General features: G+C 50.2%; 1 protein-coding gene across 7 annotated transcripts in view; it reads right to left on the bottom strand.

Moving 5' to 3' along the window:
- Window positions 1–2429: 2429 nt before the first annotated feature.
- Window positions 2430–17267, bottom strand: part of RRBP1 (ribosome binding protein 1) — a 28460-nt gene continuing 13622 nt past the window's right edge. For 4 of the 7 annotated variants that reach the window (XM_062571317.1, XM_062571318.1, XM_062571320.1 and 1 more), the window contains 18 exons: window positions 16607–16760; window positions 14403–14541; window positions 13879–14066; window positions 13547–13584; window positions 11855–11945; window positions 11280–11372; window positions 10503–10595; window positions 10328–10408; window positions 10137–10226; window positions 9869–9961; window positions 8234–8305; window positions 7927–8022; window positions 7213–7296; window positions 5768–5887; window positions 4765–4848; window positions 3981–4079; window positions 3263–3406; window positions 2430–2946 (listed from right to left, as the gene is read on the bottom strand). In XM_062571317.1, the coding sequence (XP_062427301.1) occupies window positions 2908–2946; window positions 3263–3406; window positions 3981–4079; window positions 4765–4848; window positions 5768–5887; window positions 7213–7296; window positions 7927–8022; window positions 8234–8305; window positions 9869–9961; window positions 10137–10226; window positions 10328–10408; window positions 10503–10595; window positions 11280–11372; window positions 11855–11945; window positions 13547–13584; window positions 13879–14066; window positions 14403–14541; window positions 16607–16760 (1798 nt within the window). In that variant the 3' untranslated portion in view covers window positions 2430–2907. The remainder of the gene's footprint in view (window positions 2947–3262; window positions 3407–3980; window positions 4080–4764; window positions 4849–5767; window positions 5888–7212; window positions 7297–7926; window positions 8023–8233; window positions 8306–9868; window positions 9962–10136; window positions 10227–10327; window positions 10409–10502; window positions 10596–11279; window positions 11373–11854; window positions 11946–13546; window positions 13585–13878; window positions 14067–14402; window positions 14542–16606; window positions 16761–17267) is intronic. The other 3 variants (XM_062571322.1, XM_062571321.1, XM_062571323.1) reach the window with 3 other exon arrangements.

Below are 17267 nucleotides of genomic sequence, written 5' to 3' on the forward strand. Positions count from 1 at the left end.
TGAGCAACTGGGGAGGGGAATGGGATGGGGAGACGGAGCCTGAGAATTCAGCCCTGAGTACAAGCAGCAGATATTGGGGGGGTGGGGGGGAACACAAGATAACAGCAATTTTTAACTGCTCGAACAAAGGTGGCCTTGAGCAGCTGAACTGGCTAATAAGCCCATCGCTCCAGGCTGAAAAGACAGCCCTGGCTGTGGCTGAAATCAGCAGAAAGATCCTTGGCTCCCTTGTGAAATTGTTGCAGCTGGGCAATTGTAGGACCTTTAAAAAGCACCTGGCTGCAAGACTCCTTGGAGTCATCTTTCCCCCATGAGACTTTTTTTTTTTGGGGGGGGGGGGGGGGGGCGCTCTGTTACTGCACTTGTGCTACCACTTGATTATTTTGGTCTGTTTTGCAAAAATGTTCACAATAAAGGAAATCACTGTTGCAAAAGAACAAAGTGCAAAAAAGAGCAACAAAGAGCAAAAAACCAAAGGATTTCATCACTTCATTGTGCCTGTTACTTGGGGCTGTCCCACAAACTGTTTTTTGAAGGGAATGACCACCCAAACACTCAACAGCACAACATGCAGGTGTTTTTTTTTCCCCCTTTGGTTTTGTTTTTTTTTTTTTTTTTTTTTTTTTTGGCCATCCTGGTAAATCCAAGTTACCTCCCTTTGAGGGAATGTTTAAAAGCCAAAAGACTACAGCCCAAAAGCCAAACATTGACAGAGACCCAAGACTGCTTAGCATGTCCCATCACATTTCCACACCCAATGGAGGACTTTTTTAGAATCCAGTTTTCCCATGACATGAGTCTGCAAACACCAATTTTGCCCAGTCACCACCTGATGCAAGTATTGGGAGATGCCCTAACCCCAGGGACCTGGCATCTGACACCACTAGTTCTGGGGACAAGGTTTTGGTGAAGCGCAGGGGCAGGTCAGTGCTGTTTTGGTGGGGCAGGGAGACAGCAGGAGGGTTTGAGAGAAGGTCTTCTCCAGCCTGCATAACTACGTCCAGGCACCCCCCAGATCCCACTCCCAATCTACAAGGAAATGCAGGCTGGACAGACAGTAGCAATTGAGGGGAAGCCTTGAAAGACTGGCCAAAACCCCATGTTACACCTCTTCCCTGTGGCTCCCCACCACGTCCTGCAGCACCATTTCTGCAAGATGTGTTGATGGGCTTAACGATGTATCATGCCTGGACTTCAGGCAGAAAGCTGGGGTGAAACAGCCCTTGCCAAGCCTCGATTAGCAACGAGCCAGTGAACTCCAGCTAAAACGGTGCCTAAGCCCAAGGCATCCAATACCCCTCAGCTTTTCCCTTCCCTCAGCCTTGTCTCTCCTGGTCAAAGATGGGTCACAGCCCATCACGAGACTTGCACATCCCTGCTAATCCTCTCTGTGCCATCTTCATCACGGTCAAAACGGCTGGATGAGAAGGGCGAGACGGAGCCCTTCTGCAGCCATGGTGGGTGCCCGAGTCAGACAGCTGGCAGTGCTGTAGGCCCTTAAGCCATGCCAAGAGCTGCCAGTCAGACAGCGCAGGGCCTGGGGATTTATTCCTCTGGTTTATAGGGAACTGGGACAGCAGCTGGCTCCATCATTGAGCCCTGTGCTGGGCACTGGAGGCCATGAATGGTCACCCCACACAGCCGTAGCATTTTGTGGTTTTCCTGAAGGGAAGAGGCACAAGCAGCCAGAGATGCAATGTTGCACCATGCTCAGCCCATGCTGTGCAAGATGCCATGGAGGCGCTTGCTCACAAGCCTTGCTCTCCACCCCTTCCTAACCCCTGCTTTTCACAAACCCTGGAGGAATCAAGTGTTTCAGGGCCCTCCTTCCCTCCTCTCCAGCCCAGCTGATGTCAGCATCAGGCTCGGCCACTTTCTTACAGGGAGACAGGCACCAGTCACGTGGCTCCTGCCGCTTCCTAAAAAAAAATGGCCTTAAAAAAAGCCACAAGAACAGCTGAACGCTGGGGAACCAGGCAGAAAGCAAGGACAAGCACATCGCACAGGCAGGGACAAATGGCAGGGGAAACCTAAGCGTGGCTCCTGCTGCCGGCTACGGCGGTTGCCGCACTCCCTCTGCCGGGCAACGCGCTCGGAGCTCCACGCTTGCAGACACGTCATCTCCAGCATACTTCCCTCCAGCAAGGCCTCCTTCCCCTTACCCACTGCTTTGCAGCAAAAGCAAGGGCACTCTGAGCTGCACTCGGCGCACAAAAAGTACACGTGGCTCGAAGAAAACTTTTCTCCCCTTGGCTCACATTGCTGTAAGAGCTGTCCCCTCTGTTTTTACCGCACAGGAAGGAACGGTAGGAATAGAGGATCCACTTCTAGCCCAGCTGGTTCTTCAGAGATCCCAAACACCTACATGACTTGGAAGCTTAAAACAGACAGACATGTAAATAAATAAATCCAGAAGAATACAGCAAGGAAAAACTCATTTCACTAGCATCAGTTTAATTGCATCAACACCCAGAAATACATAAAAGGATACGTGCCAAGAGCCCCCTATTAGAAAGGCTTCCTTCCATCATATGGACATGGGCCTTCCTTCCACACTTCTTTCACTCCAAAAAAAAAAAAAAAAAAAATTGCACCAATTGATGTACAAATACAGTCTTCCGTTTTCACACATTCATGGATTCTGCTGCTACAGAAGTGTTGAACCCCAGCGCCTACCCTGACACGGTCAGAGTGGCTTCCAGGGGAATAGTTGTACAAAACAGTATGAAGATTTTCTTACAAACGTATACCTGCAGTGTTTACTGGTATTTTTAAGGTTTCAAAATTAGGGTTTGAGTCACTAATGGCTTGTATCTTTATCTACATTAAATTGAGCATACATTTTTATTTTAGGAATGTGTAAGGCATTTTGGTAAGTTGAACAGTAAGTTCTAGGTCACAGAGTGATCAAACTGAAGTCCCTTCCTTTGAACCGTCCTCTTCACCCTGGAAAACAAAAGCAGAGAGGTGAGTTACTGAACTGAGTTTAATATTTTTCTTACTTTCATAGCAGCTCATGTAGCAAAGCATTTTACAGACTGGTCAGATCTTCCCTTCTAGACAGTTAAAATCCTTTCCAGCAGAGTCCCGTGGGTTGCCTAGAGCCACCAAAACAGTTGTCAGTAGTAAGTACCACATTGCCTCCACTCTCCCACCCAGTCATGGCTGGATGCTCATGCGGGCCATCCTGCCACCTCATCTAGCTCCAGATGCCATCCCAGCCAAGGGCTCAGTCCCTAAACCCAGCTCCTGGAAGAAATACCGTTTCCTGAAGCTGTTCTTTCAATTTCTTCACTGTTTCTCTCTCTTTGGCCAGTTGGTCCTGGGTAACCTTCAGTAGCTCTTGCAGTTTGGTTGCTGCTCGTCCCAAGTCCTTTGATAGTTTTTTTTCTTTTTCAAGTCTTTCCTGCACAGGAGTTGAAAGAAGCCATCCATGGGAACCTGCTTTTGCAGTCTGGGCTGTTTGCAGGTGACACAGTCCTTCCCCCTGTCCCCAGCACAGTGGGTCTGCACTGAGCAATCTTGGTGACCAAAAGCTGGAGGCACATCCAGCTCCCTTCACGCTGGAGGGGCCAGGCGTCTCCCCATGCTACAGAGATGAGCTATGGCTCATGCTAGATCCCTGGCAAACCCAGAAGATGCCCGGGCTGAGCCAACCTCACAGGAGCAGAATTATTTCCCAAAACATGGAAAACCCAGCTAGCAAGACTGCTTGCTAAGGCAGCGACCTCAGGGCATCATCTCCTTTCCTTTCTCATCTTGGCCAGCCGCATCTAGGGACTGTAATTTGCATCCTGCTTCACCCTTCAGCCATGCTGAAGCTCGCAGCCAGGCCTGGGGCAGGGAGCTACTTGCATGGAACCATCTACGTTACCCCAGCATCCCCAATGAAGACAGACCATGTGCACAGTCCTGCTCCACCAAGGCTTTTGCTGTCTTGCCTCAACACTAAACACAAGAAACCAGGGCAGCCAAATCACCTTGAGATGCTGGGCCTCCTCCGTGTCAGAATTTGCTGCATTTTCAGCCAATCTCAGCTTTTCCAGCTCAGCTTGCAAACTGCATGCAGAACTTTGTGCCTGGAAGAGGGAAACATGCTCAGTTAACATACAGCAGGTATCTCCTGCATCCTACCTCCATATAGCGAGCTAGAAAGGCTCCAGTCCCAAGTGCGTCTACCTCTGACAAAGCGTTAAGATTACACAGCTGCTGTCAGATGGCTGGATGCATTGGGTTTGCTATTTGAACTTCCACTAGGAAGATGGCTTTTCTCCCCAGAAGCAACATTAAACTCACTTAAAGCCCTGAATCCTCAAGGGAAAGAGCTGACAAAAAAGGTGAGACTTGGAAAGAGGTACTTCCAGGGTGCAGCAACTGGAGCATTTGCATGGTGGCTTCAGCACAGCCACCTAAGAAGTCTCCTTTGCTCCAGAGGCATGAGGCAAAGCGTGATGATGTCTCAGACAAAGGTAGGGATGGGGAAAACTTCAAATGAATTCTTGGGATCCATTAATAACCAAGAACTCAAAATCTTCGGAGGAAAGCTGACTCTGCTTTACATTTCAGCCTGGGAGTAAAGCTCCTGTATGCTCCACATCAGAGCAGGGACTACAGATCCTGCCTAGCCATATATCCTGCTCTAAGATGGTCATGGATGCTGGCAGAAAGGGCCCTGCCCTCTGCACAGGATCTTGCCCACGGCCCCTCTACAGCTGGGCTGACCAGCAAGCCGCTGTCCTTTCCTCGCCTCTGTCCCAGACTTACTTCCTCCAGTTCCAGCGCCAACTTTTGCCTCAGTGCTTGCTCCTTCTCCACAAGAGCTTCATTTTGCTCTAGCTGAGTTTTCAACTGTGTTGAGGAGAGAAAAGACACAGAAAAAATATAGTAAGAAAGAACTAAGGATGGAGATCCGTGAATGGGGACATTACCATGAAAGCTGGGCTACACAGAAGAAACAAAATCTGGAGCGTTTCCCAAGGCACGGAAAGACCATAGGCACCAGTACTCCTTCCTCTCTGCACAGAAGTCGAGAGGATGTGGATGGTGGGCCCAGAGCTCAGTTTTGCTTTGCTGAATCGGGCCTACTCGTGAAGCAGCATAAGCTTGGTCTTGGGGCAGGAGGCGAAACATAGCAGAGGACATATCCAACTGGTGGCCACATTGCGCCAGATGAATGGTGCCCTGGGGAAGGCTCCACAGTTAATGGGATTAAAGAAGAGAAACAGAGTCTTGCTCATGGCAGCTGCCTGCTACTGGCAAGAGGTGTTAGCCTGAAAGAACAAGTCGCTGCTAATTCCTTCAGCCTCACTCCAGCAAGGTGGAGAGAGCCTCTGCAATCCTAACCCCAGAGAAGGCATCCAACAGGGAAGCAATCGCAGCCCAGCTGTGTCGGGGCGTCCTCCTTCTCGGTGGGGTTTGGGCCTTCTCCACAGCAACCCAAATGACGCTCCTCTTGGTTCAGTGCATGGTGGAGCTTGCTCGAGGGTTCGCAGTGTCCCCGCAGCAGTGCGCCCTGCCTGCCTCCCCAAAGCAGCCTGCCCCTGTGCCCCCAAGAGGAACGACATCAGGAAAGCTGGACTGCAATGCTTTTCCAGTGGGAGTTGGATGTGTGATTAAGGGGGCCGGGGTCTGGCTTCCCAGGACCTCAGTGGACACGCGCCACACATGCAGCACAGAAGATAACCCTGCCCAGAGCAAAGCCACGTGCAGGTTTCCATGCTGTTAGAGACAGTGACACAGGACGAGGGACACAGTTAGGGGTCAGTGCCTTCATGGGCAGCAGTCTCACCACCCGAACCTCAAGGGGCGCGGGCTCGCTTTGGTCAGCTTGTAACCCCACTACTCCATCCTGCACGTGGCTCTTCATCTCACTCAACTGCTGCCTGACCTGCAAGGAGGACCAGCAAGCCTGGCTGAGTTATGCACCCACACACAGCAGCCACTGCAAGACCCACAAGGACCTACAGCAAACATTCACTGGGGTTTTGCTTGCACATGAGCCAAAATGTTTGGAAAAGCCATCACGGGTTTGGCTAGACAAACCGTATCTAACCTGGCCAGTTTAAGATGTTATGGCTCCTAGACGTGCAGACCTGCTCCCACCTCATCTGCTCTTGCTTAATCACCCAGCCCTTTGGTTTAAAGCTGCCATCAAAGGTTTGTACTGATGCAGCCAGGCTGTTAAATGAAGCAGCCAAGGCAGGGTGGTGTGCTCAGGAGAAGGAAGGGAAGGTTGCTGTATGAACAGATATGTGCAGTACTGTTTGTCCATTTAATTAAAGTTACTGACTAGCTAGCAGCAAGGTCTCTTGAGAGGAAAGGGCTGCCCAGGCTTAAGTGAGCGAGATGATAACGGCTGCAAAACTCAGAAGAGCTGCAGCACTTGAGAGCAGCTGTACCTGATGCATCAGGTGGTGCCTCCTGGCTCACGCTGCTCTGAGTAGGTCTGCAAACCAGTGGTACCACCAAGAGCTTGAATGGGGAGATCTCCCGCTCCTCTGCTCACTGCAGCAGGGCTTAAGAGAGCCCTGAAGGGCTGGAGCATGCTGCTAACAGACTCCTAGACCTCATGGATGAGCTTAGTCTCCAAAGTATGAAATATTTAAATATTAGAAGGCAAAGCAGCAGCTGCTGTTTTACAGTCAAAAATTGTAATTAAAATTCAAAAGCCCTCATAACTTTTTTGGCAGTTTTTTGGCTCTCCAAGCCCTCCATCCCAGTCCTTTCTCCTACTTACCTGCAAAAGCTTCACCTTATCCTCAAGTCCTCCAAGCGATTCCTTTACACAGGAGACACGACCTCAGTCCTCCCATCCGGGGAGGACTGATGGACCCTTAATTCACCCAACCTCCTGCCTGCCCCAGGGGCTGCAGTTACAGAGCCCAAGAGCTGAGGTTTCTGCTACACGCCAGCTTGCTTAAGCCTTGATGCTATCTCTTCCTTCCCAGATACCGTCTCAGGAGGAACGGCAGGCTCATAAAATCCTTTCCTGGCTCATAAACATCCACTTTGAAAACTGGATGAGTTTTGTGTCTAGAAGCACCAAGTTCACCTGTGTCCAGGCTGTATGCTCCTCCCCTCTCCAAACCTGCAGTGAGGAGCAAGGTGGCACCAGGCAGACCAGCCCTGGGTCACGGCTTGCAAACTGCCCCATGGCAAAGCAGCCACCTGCATGCAGGTGTGGTGGTCCCAATGCACAAGCCCCTCCCTTACCAGGGCCAGCTCTTTGTTCTGCTTCTGCATTTCCGTCTTCGCTGCCTCCAGCTGCTCTTGGGACTCTGATAAGAGCTGCCTCAACTGACAAGAAGAAACAGAAAACAGAGGGCAAACAGACTTAGGGCTTCAGGTTTTCCTCCCACTCATCCCTCCAAGCCCCTGCAGACCCCACGATGTCACACAACCACCCAGCCCAGGCACAGCCCCCTCCACCCTGCCTTGATGCCCTTCCATCCCCCAGCCCAGTCAAACAAGGGCTCTTGGCAAGACTGGAGAAAGCAGCTCATTTATGCACTTGGTTTCGGAGTCCTTTGGCCCAAGGAATCATTTTTATAGTGCAACACCTTCTCAGAGGCCATGACGGCATCCCTTGTTAATTTGCCTGCTGAAGCCTGCTCAGAGAGAGGGAGATAACTGTGAAACAGCTTTGCCTCACCCAAGCCACGGAAATCCTGCAGTCTGTAGGCCACCGAGGAGCAGCAGATAACATCTCCATACAGATCCCCCTGCCCCATCTCCCTTCCAATGAGCCTCCCAACATTAAATGTCTACAGACTGGGACAAACATCTCCACCTATCTTCCCCTTCTGATTTGTAAAGCTGTGAAGGCCCAGGGCACTCCTCATAAAGCCCCTCAATGGAGATTAGGGATGAATCAGGCTTAGAAGAAAGAAGAAAGCAATCTAAGAAAGCCAAAGCCACCACACTTACAACTTCAACTTCTTTTGTATAGTTTTGGTGTTCAGAGCTGGCTGTCTCCAAGTGATTCTGCAGTTGTGCTTCCAGAAGAGAGGTATATTCCTTTAACTGGATTAAAATGAAAGAAAGCAGAGGGATTTGATTGTGTTGAGGTGCAACACCTGGACAACAGCACACTGCAAGCATGCCTTCTCCAAGGCAAGTCAGGAGACCAGCCTTGACTCAGCCCAAGCACAGCATACATCCATCTGGCACCTGTGCAGGCCATGCAAGGAGGCCTGGCACAGCCTGAGCCCTCTCCAGTAGCCAAAAAACCTACCTGGTCTGTACTCTGCAGCTCTGCTTTCAACTTCTCTACAATGTCTTCAAGGGATTTCAATTGGACTTGTGACTAAGGCAGAAACGATCGGAAAAGGTCAGTAAACAGAGTTTCACTCAGATGCTGAACATGTTTCACACAACTAAAAACTGCCCAGTGGTTCACTCCCACCTGTCTCTCTTCACCCTGTGCTCAAGTACAGAAGAAACCCAAAACAAACTGGAGCCCCATGGTCTGCAGCCAGCAGGAGCTGTTCTTCCCAGAGAGCTTTAGTCCAACAAGCTGAGGCTGTAAAATGTGGAGCAAGGTAATGGCTTTTGCCTGCAGAATTTAAATTGGCTGCAGCCAGCTTACAACATCCATGAAGCCGGCACCAAACCCGGTGCAAGTTTTCTATCAAAAGCACCTCTGGTTTGGAAGCAGCAAAGTATTTTTTCCAATGAGGCATCATGGATTTTGCTATTAAGAAAAGCCATGCTACCCACAAGCTCAAAGCATGGGGTTTGCACTGAAATCTGGATTTATCTTTGAAGAAGACTTCACAGTTGCTGAACACTTTGCAATAGAGGAATTCATCTTTTCTCCACAGAGATGCAGAACAGCTCTGGGGCATGCCCCAGCCATGACGCTCATCCTATCAGGCACACTGACCACGCTGTCCATAAACACTAGCAGCCATGTCATCTCCATGCAGTCCTACACTAGATCTCGGTGCAAGGCAGCAGGCAGCGCTGGGATTTCGCAAGCCAGCAACAGGCTGAGAACACAAAGATTTTTTTGTACGACAGCTCCCCCACCTCTTTGAAGTCCCAATTAACTCAACCTCATGTGACAGGGAGCAACCAGACTGTGAAAAGTAACTTCAGTTCTGCATTTAAAAGGAAGCAGATATGTCAGCTTTGCAAGAAGGCGTGATCAATCACGTTCTCCTAGATGCCAGCTAAGCCACAAGAGCACAAGAAACGTGCTCCCTCTACAACTTCTGGGCAGCAGCGGCTCTCTGGCAGCTGCCAGTGATGTTTTAACCAGTAAGAGTGTACCCAGAGCTAGACAAACAACTGGAGAAAAAACTGTGCACAATATGTGGCTTGGAATTCAGATCATTTCTGAAAGCTCAACCAACACCAAGATCAACCCAGAGATTGAAAGCAAGCCAAGTTCTTCTCAAAATGGGATTCTATGAGCACTGCATGTGCTCTGCTGCAGTCAAGCCAGGAGACTGTGCCTACCAGGAGGCCTCAAGCCAGACTCCCAATCTGCAAAACTTGGATCACTGAAGCAGTGACATGGCTTCCTAACTGCCATGATTGAAGTGCAGACATGGAACAATTCCTCCAGCTCCACAGAGGGATCAAGGCACACATCAGACAGCAAGGTGGGATCCAGGAGGAGGAGGAGGGTATAACCTGTGGCTCACCACAGCAGGAAGAGAGCCTTAGCTCTAAGCAAGGTGGGATTCTCAGTTTTGTGACAAGAGGGATGGATTTGGGAAGGAGAGAAAGTTCCCACATTTCAAGAGTTCAAGGTTGGAAAGAACAACTAGGGTCACCATCTGATTCATAACCAACAGCCCCTCTACTCTAAATTCCAGCTCCATGGGTCTTTACACACGTGCAACATATCTAAAGCACGTACCTTTTGTAGCTCCTCTTCAGACACTGTGAGCTTCGCTTTCCACACTCGCTCCTCTTCCTCCACGCTCTTCTGCAGGTCTCGCAGCATCCCTTCCTGTTGGCAAAGCCCCAGCTGAGACTAGCCTCCTTCCCAGCCCTCCTGAGGGCACCGCAGCCACTGTCAGGGCTGGACGCCCTGGACATGCTGGAGGAAGTGAGGGGGACAGGCAGCTCAGTGCTGGACCTGACAGAGGAGCATATAGACACAGACAATCCAATATCAAACTCACCGTCTCTGCAAGGATAGCTCTGTACTGCTCACATTCTGCTTGTAAAGTGCTTTGCGCTTCCTCTGCCTCTTTTAATTTAAGTGCTGAATCCTGAAAGGAGAAAGGAGAGATGGAGAGGGAGAGATGAGGAAAAGAAACAAGCAGCTCTTCAGCACTCCCTTGCCCTTCTGCTTTCCAGCCCTTTCACATACCAGGGGCTCTTTTGCAGTCAGGTGTTGCTTTAGCACATCCACTGCCTTCTCTTTAAACTCTTGTAGCCACGTATCATAATCCTGAGTTTGAAAAACAAGAGGAAGAGAAGAGAAAAGGATGCTTGTGTGTCTCTTATGCCTGTGTGGCAGGGGCCCCAAAAAAGCACACTCCTACCTGCTGCAAGGAGACAGCGACTTCTGGGAAGGCAGACAGCAGGGTCTGCTTGGTTCGCATCTGGAGCGTGTCCAGTTGTTGTTCAGATTCTTCCTGCAAGAGACACAAGCTGTCCTGGGATGGAGGCCTCAGGTCCTCACGTGAGGCTGGAAGTGCCTACAGGGGTGAGCTGGCATGGGAAAACCAGTGGGCAGAGAAAACTACTGCTGCTGCAAATCACCACCATCAAAAATCTGTGAAACCTCCTGGTCTGCCCAGCAGTCTGGGCTCCAGCATGTTTTCATTAGGCCTCCAGACAGCAGAGGACTCATTCCCATTTCCTTTCCGAAAGTCAATGGGATTATGCTGGTTTGGCAGTATCATTTGACTTTTTTCCATGTTGCCACCTTGGAAGAGAAAGATTTGCTAAGATCTGTGTTATTCCATCCAGTAGGGCCCTATATGCTCCTGGTTATCTGACCGTGACCTGCACTGCAGATACAAGTCCTTCAAGACAAAAAAGTCTAAGATACAGCAGAAAGATGTTTGCCTCTCCCTCCATTCAGCTGAGGGATGTCCTCTGAATGCCCCAGCTCTGCACAGCAAGGAACAAGACCAACTCATGAGAACAAAATCCAGCTTCATCTGGGATTTGGACAGACTGCCAGGAGGATTAGGCCAGCACTGCTCATGAGGTGCAGGCAGGTAACTCAGAGCAAACAACTTTGATGGCTCGGTGAGCCTGAATGTTTCCCCCTCAGAACTGACATCACTGCCAAAGAGAAATACCGAACTCACCTTTGCTTTTGTGGCAGCATGTAGTTTTTCGTCACATGTTTTCTCCACTGTGGCTAACGCTTCCATTGCTTTCCAGTTCTTCTCACGGAGGTCCTGCCGAGACCACACATACAGAAGGCAGTAAGCCACACATTACACTGAAGGCCACCATGCTGCTCATTGGCACTGAACACACTCAGGCAGTGGCTTTCTTGCAGGAGCAGAACAGAGCAAAGCCAGGAGGAGGAAAGAGCTCCAAAGAGCCCCTTGACCCTGCCAGGATAAGATCTCTCATGCTTACTATGTCCTAAACCTCCCTGCTGGACAGGGGACATACACCTCCACTCACATGACCCACTGCCTGCTGTCAAAGCCCATCAGCTCAAGTACGTGAGCTGTGCACCTTGCCAGGGGTCTCCTGCCAAACAAGACAACACCCGCAATGCTCTGCATGGCTAGGAGAGACTTATGCTGCACCACAGAGTGATCGTTAATTGACTACAATGAGTTGTCACCCCTTGTCTGCACCCTGAAAATCTGGCTTTTGAAGGGAAAAATCTTCAGTGTCCAAAGCTGAATCCAATTCACTCACGTACATTGTTTTTTGTCTTCTGCTGCTCCACTGTCTCTCTCAGCTCTGCTGCTTCCCTTTCCAAGGCTGAGAGTTGGCCTGTTTTTTCTTCGAGCCTGAAACGGCACAATGTGGGAGTGAGTTTCAATCTCCACTTCCCTCCCAGGTAGCAAGCTCCCAAGAACGGGGTTGCAGCCCTTCCTGCTTGGGGGCTGCTTCAGGCTCAGCAAACAGCAGGAAGTCACCACTACACAGGGAGTGCAAGCGAGCGGGCTGCACTTGTGGGACTGAAAACCACAACTGCAAAAATGAAAGACCATGGCAATGCTGAAGTGAGATCTAGTTTTCTGTGGGATCCAGTTTCCTACTGACCTGTCAGCAACAATAACCAAGTGAGTACTTGGCTGGCTGTCTATCCAGGACAAGAGGAAGAAGTAACCTGTGACCAAGGCCACAACTGAAATTGTTCCCAACACATCCTCTCCACGGGTCATTAGGCTGAGGTAGCCCACAGCTCTGCATTTTAAAAGCATCCTCTTACTGTCTTGAGTAACCACAAATCAGGGCCACCAACTAGACACATAAGAACCTGCAGGTTCCCTCTACGCTCTCAGATCCACCATCCACCATGACTGGAGTCTCAGCTGAGCAGACCAAAGAAGATGCAGGTCCTCAACAAGAATTGCCCCGATCTCTTGGAGACCAACAACCTCTGATCAGGTTGAACAACTGCCTTCCTTTTGAGGAATGCTGGATGCTTGCTAGCAACAGTAGCATCCAAGATTGCCCCCTAGAAATCCTCCTCCCCTAGACAGAGCCAGATGCTTCACAGAGGTGCCCAGCAGATGGATGAGAGGCAATGGGCATTAGTGGCAACATGGGAAATTCCAATTAGATGAAGAAAACCATTTTTCACCATGTGCATTTAAATATCTGAAGGGAGGGTACAAAGAGGATGGGGCCAGACTCTTCCCAGCAGCACCCAGTGAAAGGACGAGAGGCAACAGGCACAAACTGAAACACAGGAAGGTCTGTTTGAACATGAGGAAAAATCTCTATACTGTGAGTACTGGACCAGGTTGCTCAGAGAAGCTGCGGAGTCTCCATCCTTAGAAATATTCAAAAGCCATCCAGACAAGGTCCTGGGCAATGTGCTCTAGATGACCCCGCTTGAGAAGGGGGGCTGGACTAGATGATCTCCAGTGGTGCCTTCCAGTCTCAACCAATCTGTGATTGTGTGTGTGTGTTGGGGGCAGGGGGCAGTTGGAGGGTTTCAAACACTGGAACTCAGATCCAGAGAGATGGGAAATTCAAAACTTGCCTGGAAACAGCTCCGAACAGCCTGCTCTAGGTGGCCCTGCTTTGAGCAGGGTCTTGGACTGGAGAAATCCAGAGGTCCCTGCCTACCTTCAGCACCATTTCCCCAGCCTGTTTTCAAGGAGATGTCAGCCTTTGTGTGCCTGGCAGCAACTCGTGTTGCTTCAGAATGGATTAGCTGTTACTTGGGGCCAGCGCTAGAGCTGATTAATGTTGCAGAAGATGCACTGACCATGATTCACCTCAGATTCCCAGCTTTACAATCCCTCTCACCCTTCGAGCAGAGGGAGCCAGAAGCCCTGACCCATAGGAATCACCCTCAGGGGAAGGCTGGGACATCCAGACAACAAATTTTAGGTGCTGTGACAGCCTTTTGTGTGTTGACACTATCTAGACTCACCTTAGCTGCAGCTGCTTCATTTCTGCTTCATTAGCTGCCTGGAAAAGAGAAATCACCGTCAATACCCGTCTCAGAGCCCTGAAGTAGACCAGCCCTTACAGAGAGCATCCCAGAGGGATCCATCAACAAAGATAATGCAGGTGCTAATGTCACTGTGCAAAGTATTTTCTTGGATCTAGTGCTAAGAGCCAAACCATGTGCTGCCAGTTGGGAGCTGCAAACCGATCTGTTACAAACAGCTCTATCCAAACACATCTCTCGCACGTCTGCAACTGGCACTGAGCTCCACTTCTCCTGCACATTCCCGCCCCCAAATTAAAAGAGCACACGACCTGCAATTCTCTGTCTTTTTCTGCCTCTCTCATCTGGCCTGCTTCCAGAAGAGCTTCAATGGATTTGATCCTCTCCGTGAGCTTCATGTTTTCTGAACTGGCATCCTGCAGTCTTGCCCTCAGACTGTCGAGCTCTGACAGTTTGCTTTTAACCTCCGCTTCGGAGCTCAGCAACTTGGCTTGCAGCTCTGTTAGTGGAAGAGGAGAGAAACACAAGATGGTAGGTGCAACCACGTTTAGAGACTCCCCTCCCCTGCCCCAGCAGGGCCTTTGGGCAAAGAGGCTTCAGCCATGCAGAAGAGAGGGCCTCAGAGTGGCATCCCAGGAGAGGACCAGGGCCTTGTCTCCATCTGCGATCACTGACAAGCCCAGCGACTTCCCTGCACAGACACCGGATGATCCAACTCATCTGGGTCCATTCACCCTGTCCTGAGCAGCTCCACCAAGGGAGCACCTCAAAGCTCACAGCAGTGCTCAAAATCCGCTCCCTATTTCAGCTCCCTGTGCCATGTCCAGCTCCTCACCAGCAATGCTCTGCTGCTGTCCTTTGGCCTTTTCCATCTCTGCTAGCAGGCTTTTGTAGCTGCTCTGGGTTTTGCGGAGCTCGTCACTTACTTCATCCAGCCTCTTCTGCAGCGTCGCCTCCACCTCTCTTTGGGAAGTCTGCACAGCAGGAAGAGAAGGCTTTAAACAGCAGGTGAGGCACCCTGGCCAGTTCCCAGCAAAGCTGTGTCACATGCTGCTATTTTTAAGCTGTGCTTTTGGGGGGGTTAAGTCATCTTTCCTCCATGCTCCCTGTGCATGAAGAAGCATTTGCTTTGTGCTCTTTTTTGCCAGCCCTCAAGCACGAAATAGACAACACTGTAATGTCTCAATTCTGGGCCAAGACAACTGACTGCAGCCATCCTCCACTCCAGTCCGGAAAAGAAAGGCAAGCTCTGAATAACCTCCTAAAGCTTTGGTGCTTAGACACACCACCAGCCGAGGTAGTGCTGCAGAAAGCCTCCCCTTTGCAAAGCTCCAGCCAATGCTCAGAGCCCAAATGCTCCACTCCAGGTGGAGCAGACGCTCTTTACGACAGGGAGATGATCATCCTCGATTTTCTTTGCTCATGGAAAGCAGAAGCCGTGCGTGCAGCCGAAGCCCCAGACTGACATGCGGAAGTACTGCCACGGCGCTTGGCAGATCAGAGGCCTGCAGCTATCCAGACGTGTGTTTCCACACGCAGTGGAATTTTCTATGTGGTTTGGGCCAGAGAAGATTTTTTTCCACCTTAGAAAGCAGCAGAGAAGAGGCCTGGCCAAGGCATGCACTTTGAGGGGGAAAGTAGAGTGAGGGATTTGATGAGTGTGATGAAAAGCGGCAGCTCTCTGAATATGAATCATACCATTTCAAATGCCAAATGCTTTGCAGAGGGGAAAGAGGAATACCAACTAGCTGCCTGGTCTCTGTCTGAGTAATACCTCCAGAACCACCAAAAAAAAGTGGGATTCCTCCATTCCTTGAAGACCTGATACCGTTCCTCAGCCCAGAGCTCTAGGCACTGCTACTGAGCACACTTACAACCTGCACTGCCCCCATCACTGCTGGTACCTTCAATGCATCGCTTGCTATTCAGGACATATCCTCTAAACACCCAGAAAACTTCAGCCACAACCCAACGACAACAGAAAAGCCGCAGGCGTTACCACCTCTGCTGAGAAGGGAGCACCCAAGGCTTAGAAACAGCTGAGCCACGAGAGAAAGAGAGAGCAAGCCCATCTGGGTGAGCAGAGACCCAAGCAGGACAGGGGCTGCTGGGCTTCCTATCCCATTTCCTGGGGCAAAGACAGGCCATGGGCTCTCTACAGACAACCATCCTGTTAGCAAGAAGGGAAGAGAGACTGATGAGCCGTCATGGGGTTGCCAAGCTGCTGCAGGAAAAACTCTCATCCCCCAGGCAGCAGGGCTTCCAGCTTTGTTTTTTTTTTTTCCCCATCCTTTCACACCAGCCTCATGAGCTTCACAGATGTGTGAAAAGAACAGTCTGACCCAGGCCACACACTCCCTGGGTTTTTCTGGTGACGCTGTAACAAAAGCGCGTTGCACCTGACGGCGGGGAGGCAACTCGGAGATGCGCAAGGCAGCTCCTTTCCCAGTCGCTCCGTCTCCAGGCCATGCATTGCACAGATCTCACGCCATTTAGTTATCCCGCGTGTTGCCTATGCCGCCAGCCCCTAATCACCCTGGACCAGGACATTTTATCTCGTAAGGTAAGGGGTGGGTATGCGTGTGTTCCTACAGCCAGAGTCCTCTAAAATTACCTTCTGCAAAGAGAGCAGTAAGGCGTCAGTGCTTGCCTGACATTAAGCACCTTCTCCTCGGAAGGTTGGTGCCTTTGCTCTAACCAGATCCTGTTTCCATAAAGAACAAGAACAAAACAAACACCCAAACCCAACAGATAAAGACTCAAATGCAGAAGGACATGGCAAGGGCTTCATTCCCACAGCAAACCATCTCTTTTGCTCTCCACCCTCATGCATGCAGTTTTGACAGAGAAGGACCAGAAACACGGGGAGATTAAGTAATCCAAACAAGGTCAGAGGGAAAACAGCTGGCAAACCCCAGCCCCCCAGCCCTGTCTGCTCCAGCCAGATGTCTCCCTTCTGTAAAGCTGCAGCTGGCAAGGCTGCTCCTGCAAGCTGCAGTATCTCTGCGAGGCGAGTAGATTTGCCAGTGCCTGCCTGACCTGTAGCTGCTGGACCTGCTTCTCAGAGGCCACTGCTTTGATTTCCCAGGTCTTTTTCTGCTGCTCCTCTTGCTGCAGCAGCTCCGATTTTTCGGACAGCTCTTTTGCCAGCTTGTTGCATTCTTGTCGTAACTTTGCCAGCTCAGCATTTTGCCTGGACCAAGAAAAGCACAGTTATTTTAACCCATAGGCCAAAAAGGGTATCCTCGCTTTACTTATGGGAAGAACACAACCTCCTGTGGGCCTGACACAGAACTTGAAATAACTTAAAAGTTGCATTTTCCTATTTCTAGGATACGTTTGGACCTTCATGAGGGGGTGGAAAGAGTTGACAAATCACTTTTCAAAAGCTAAAATTCAGTCACAGGAGACATTCCTTTCCTATGAAGTAGAAAAGATGAGGATCTGCGTTCCCAGACACAAGAGGAAGTTCTCTAAGCATCTGGAGTCCAGTCAGTAATTATTTTATGCTATTAATCACCAGCTATTTCTTACTTTCTACAAAAAGGAGCGTTAAGTCTCTACCTAGCTCATACTTGTTTTACAAGCATCAAGCAGGTCTTGGTTCTCTGCAGCATAGCTCATTTTAAAGACAGAGAACCTGCTAGGTTTCTTCTGAAGTCAGAAAGTGTGAACTTACGTGAGCTGAAAAGTCCTAAAC

This window comes from Rhea pennata, chromosome 3, assembly GCF_028389875.1.
Source record: "Rhea pennata isolate bPtePen1 chromosome 3, bPtePen1.pri, whole genome shotgun sequence".
Lineage (NCBI taxonomy): Eukaryota > Metazoa > Chordata > Aves > Rheiformes > Rheidae > Rhea > Rhea pennata.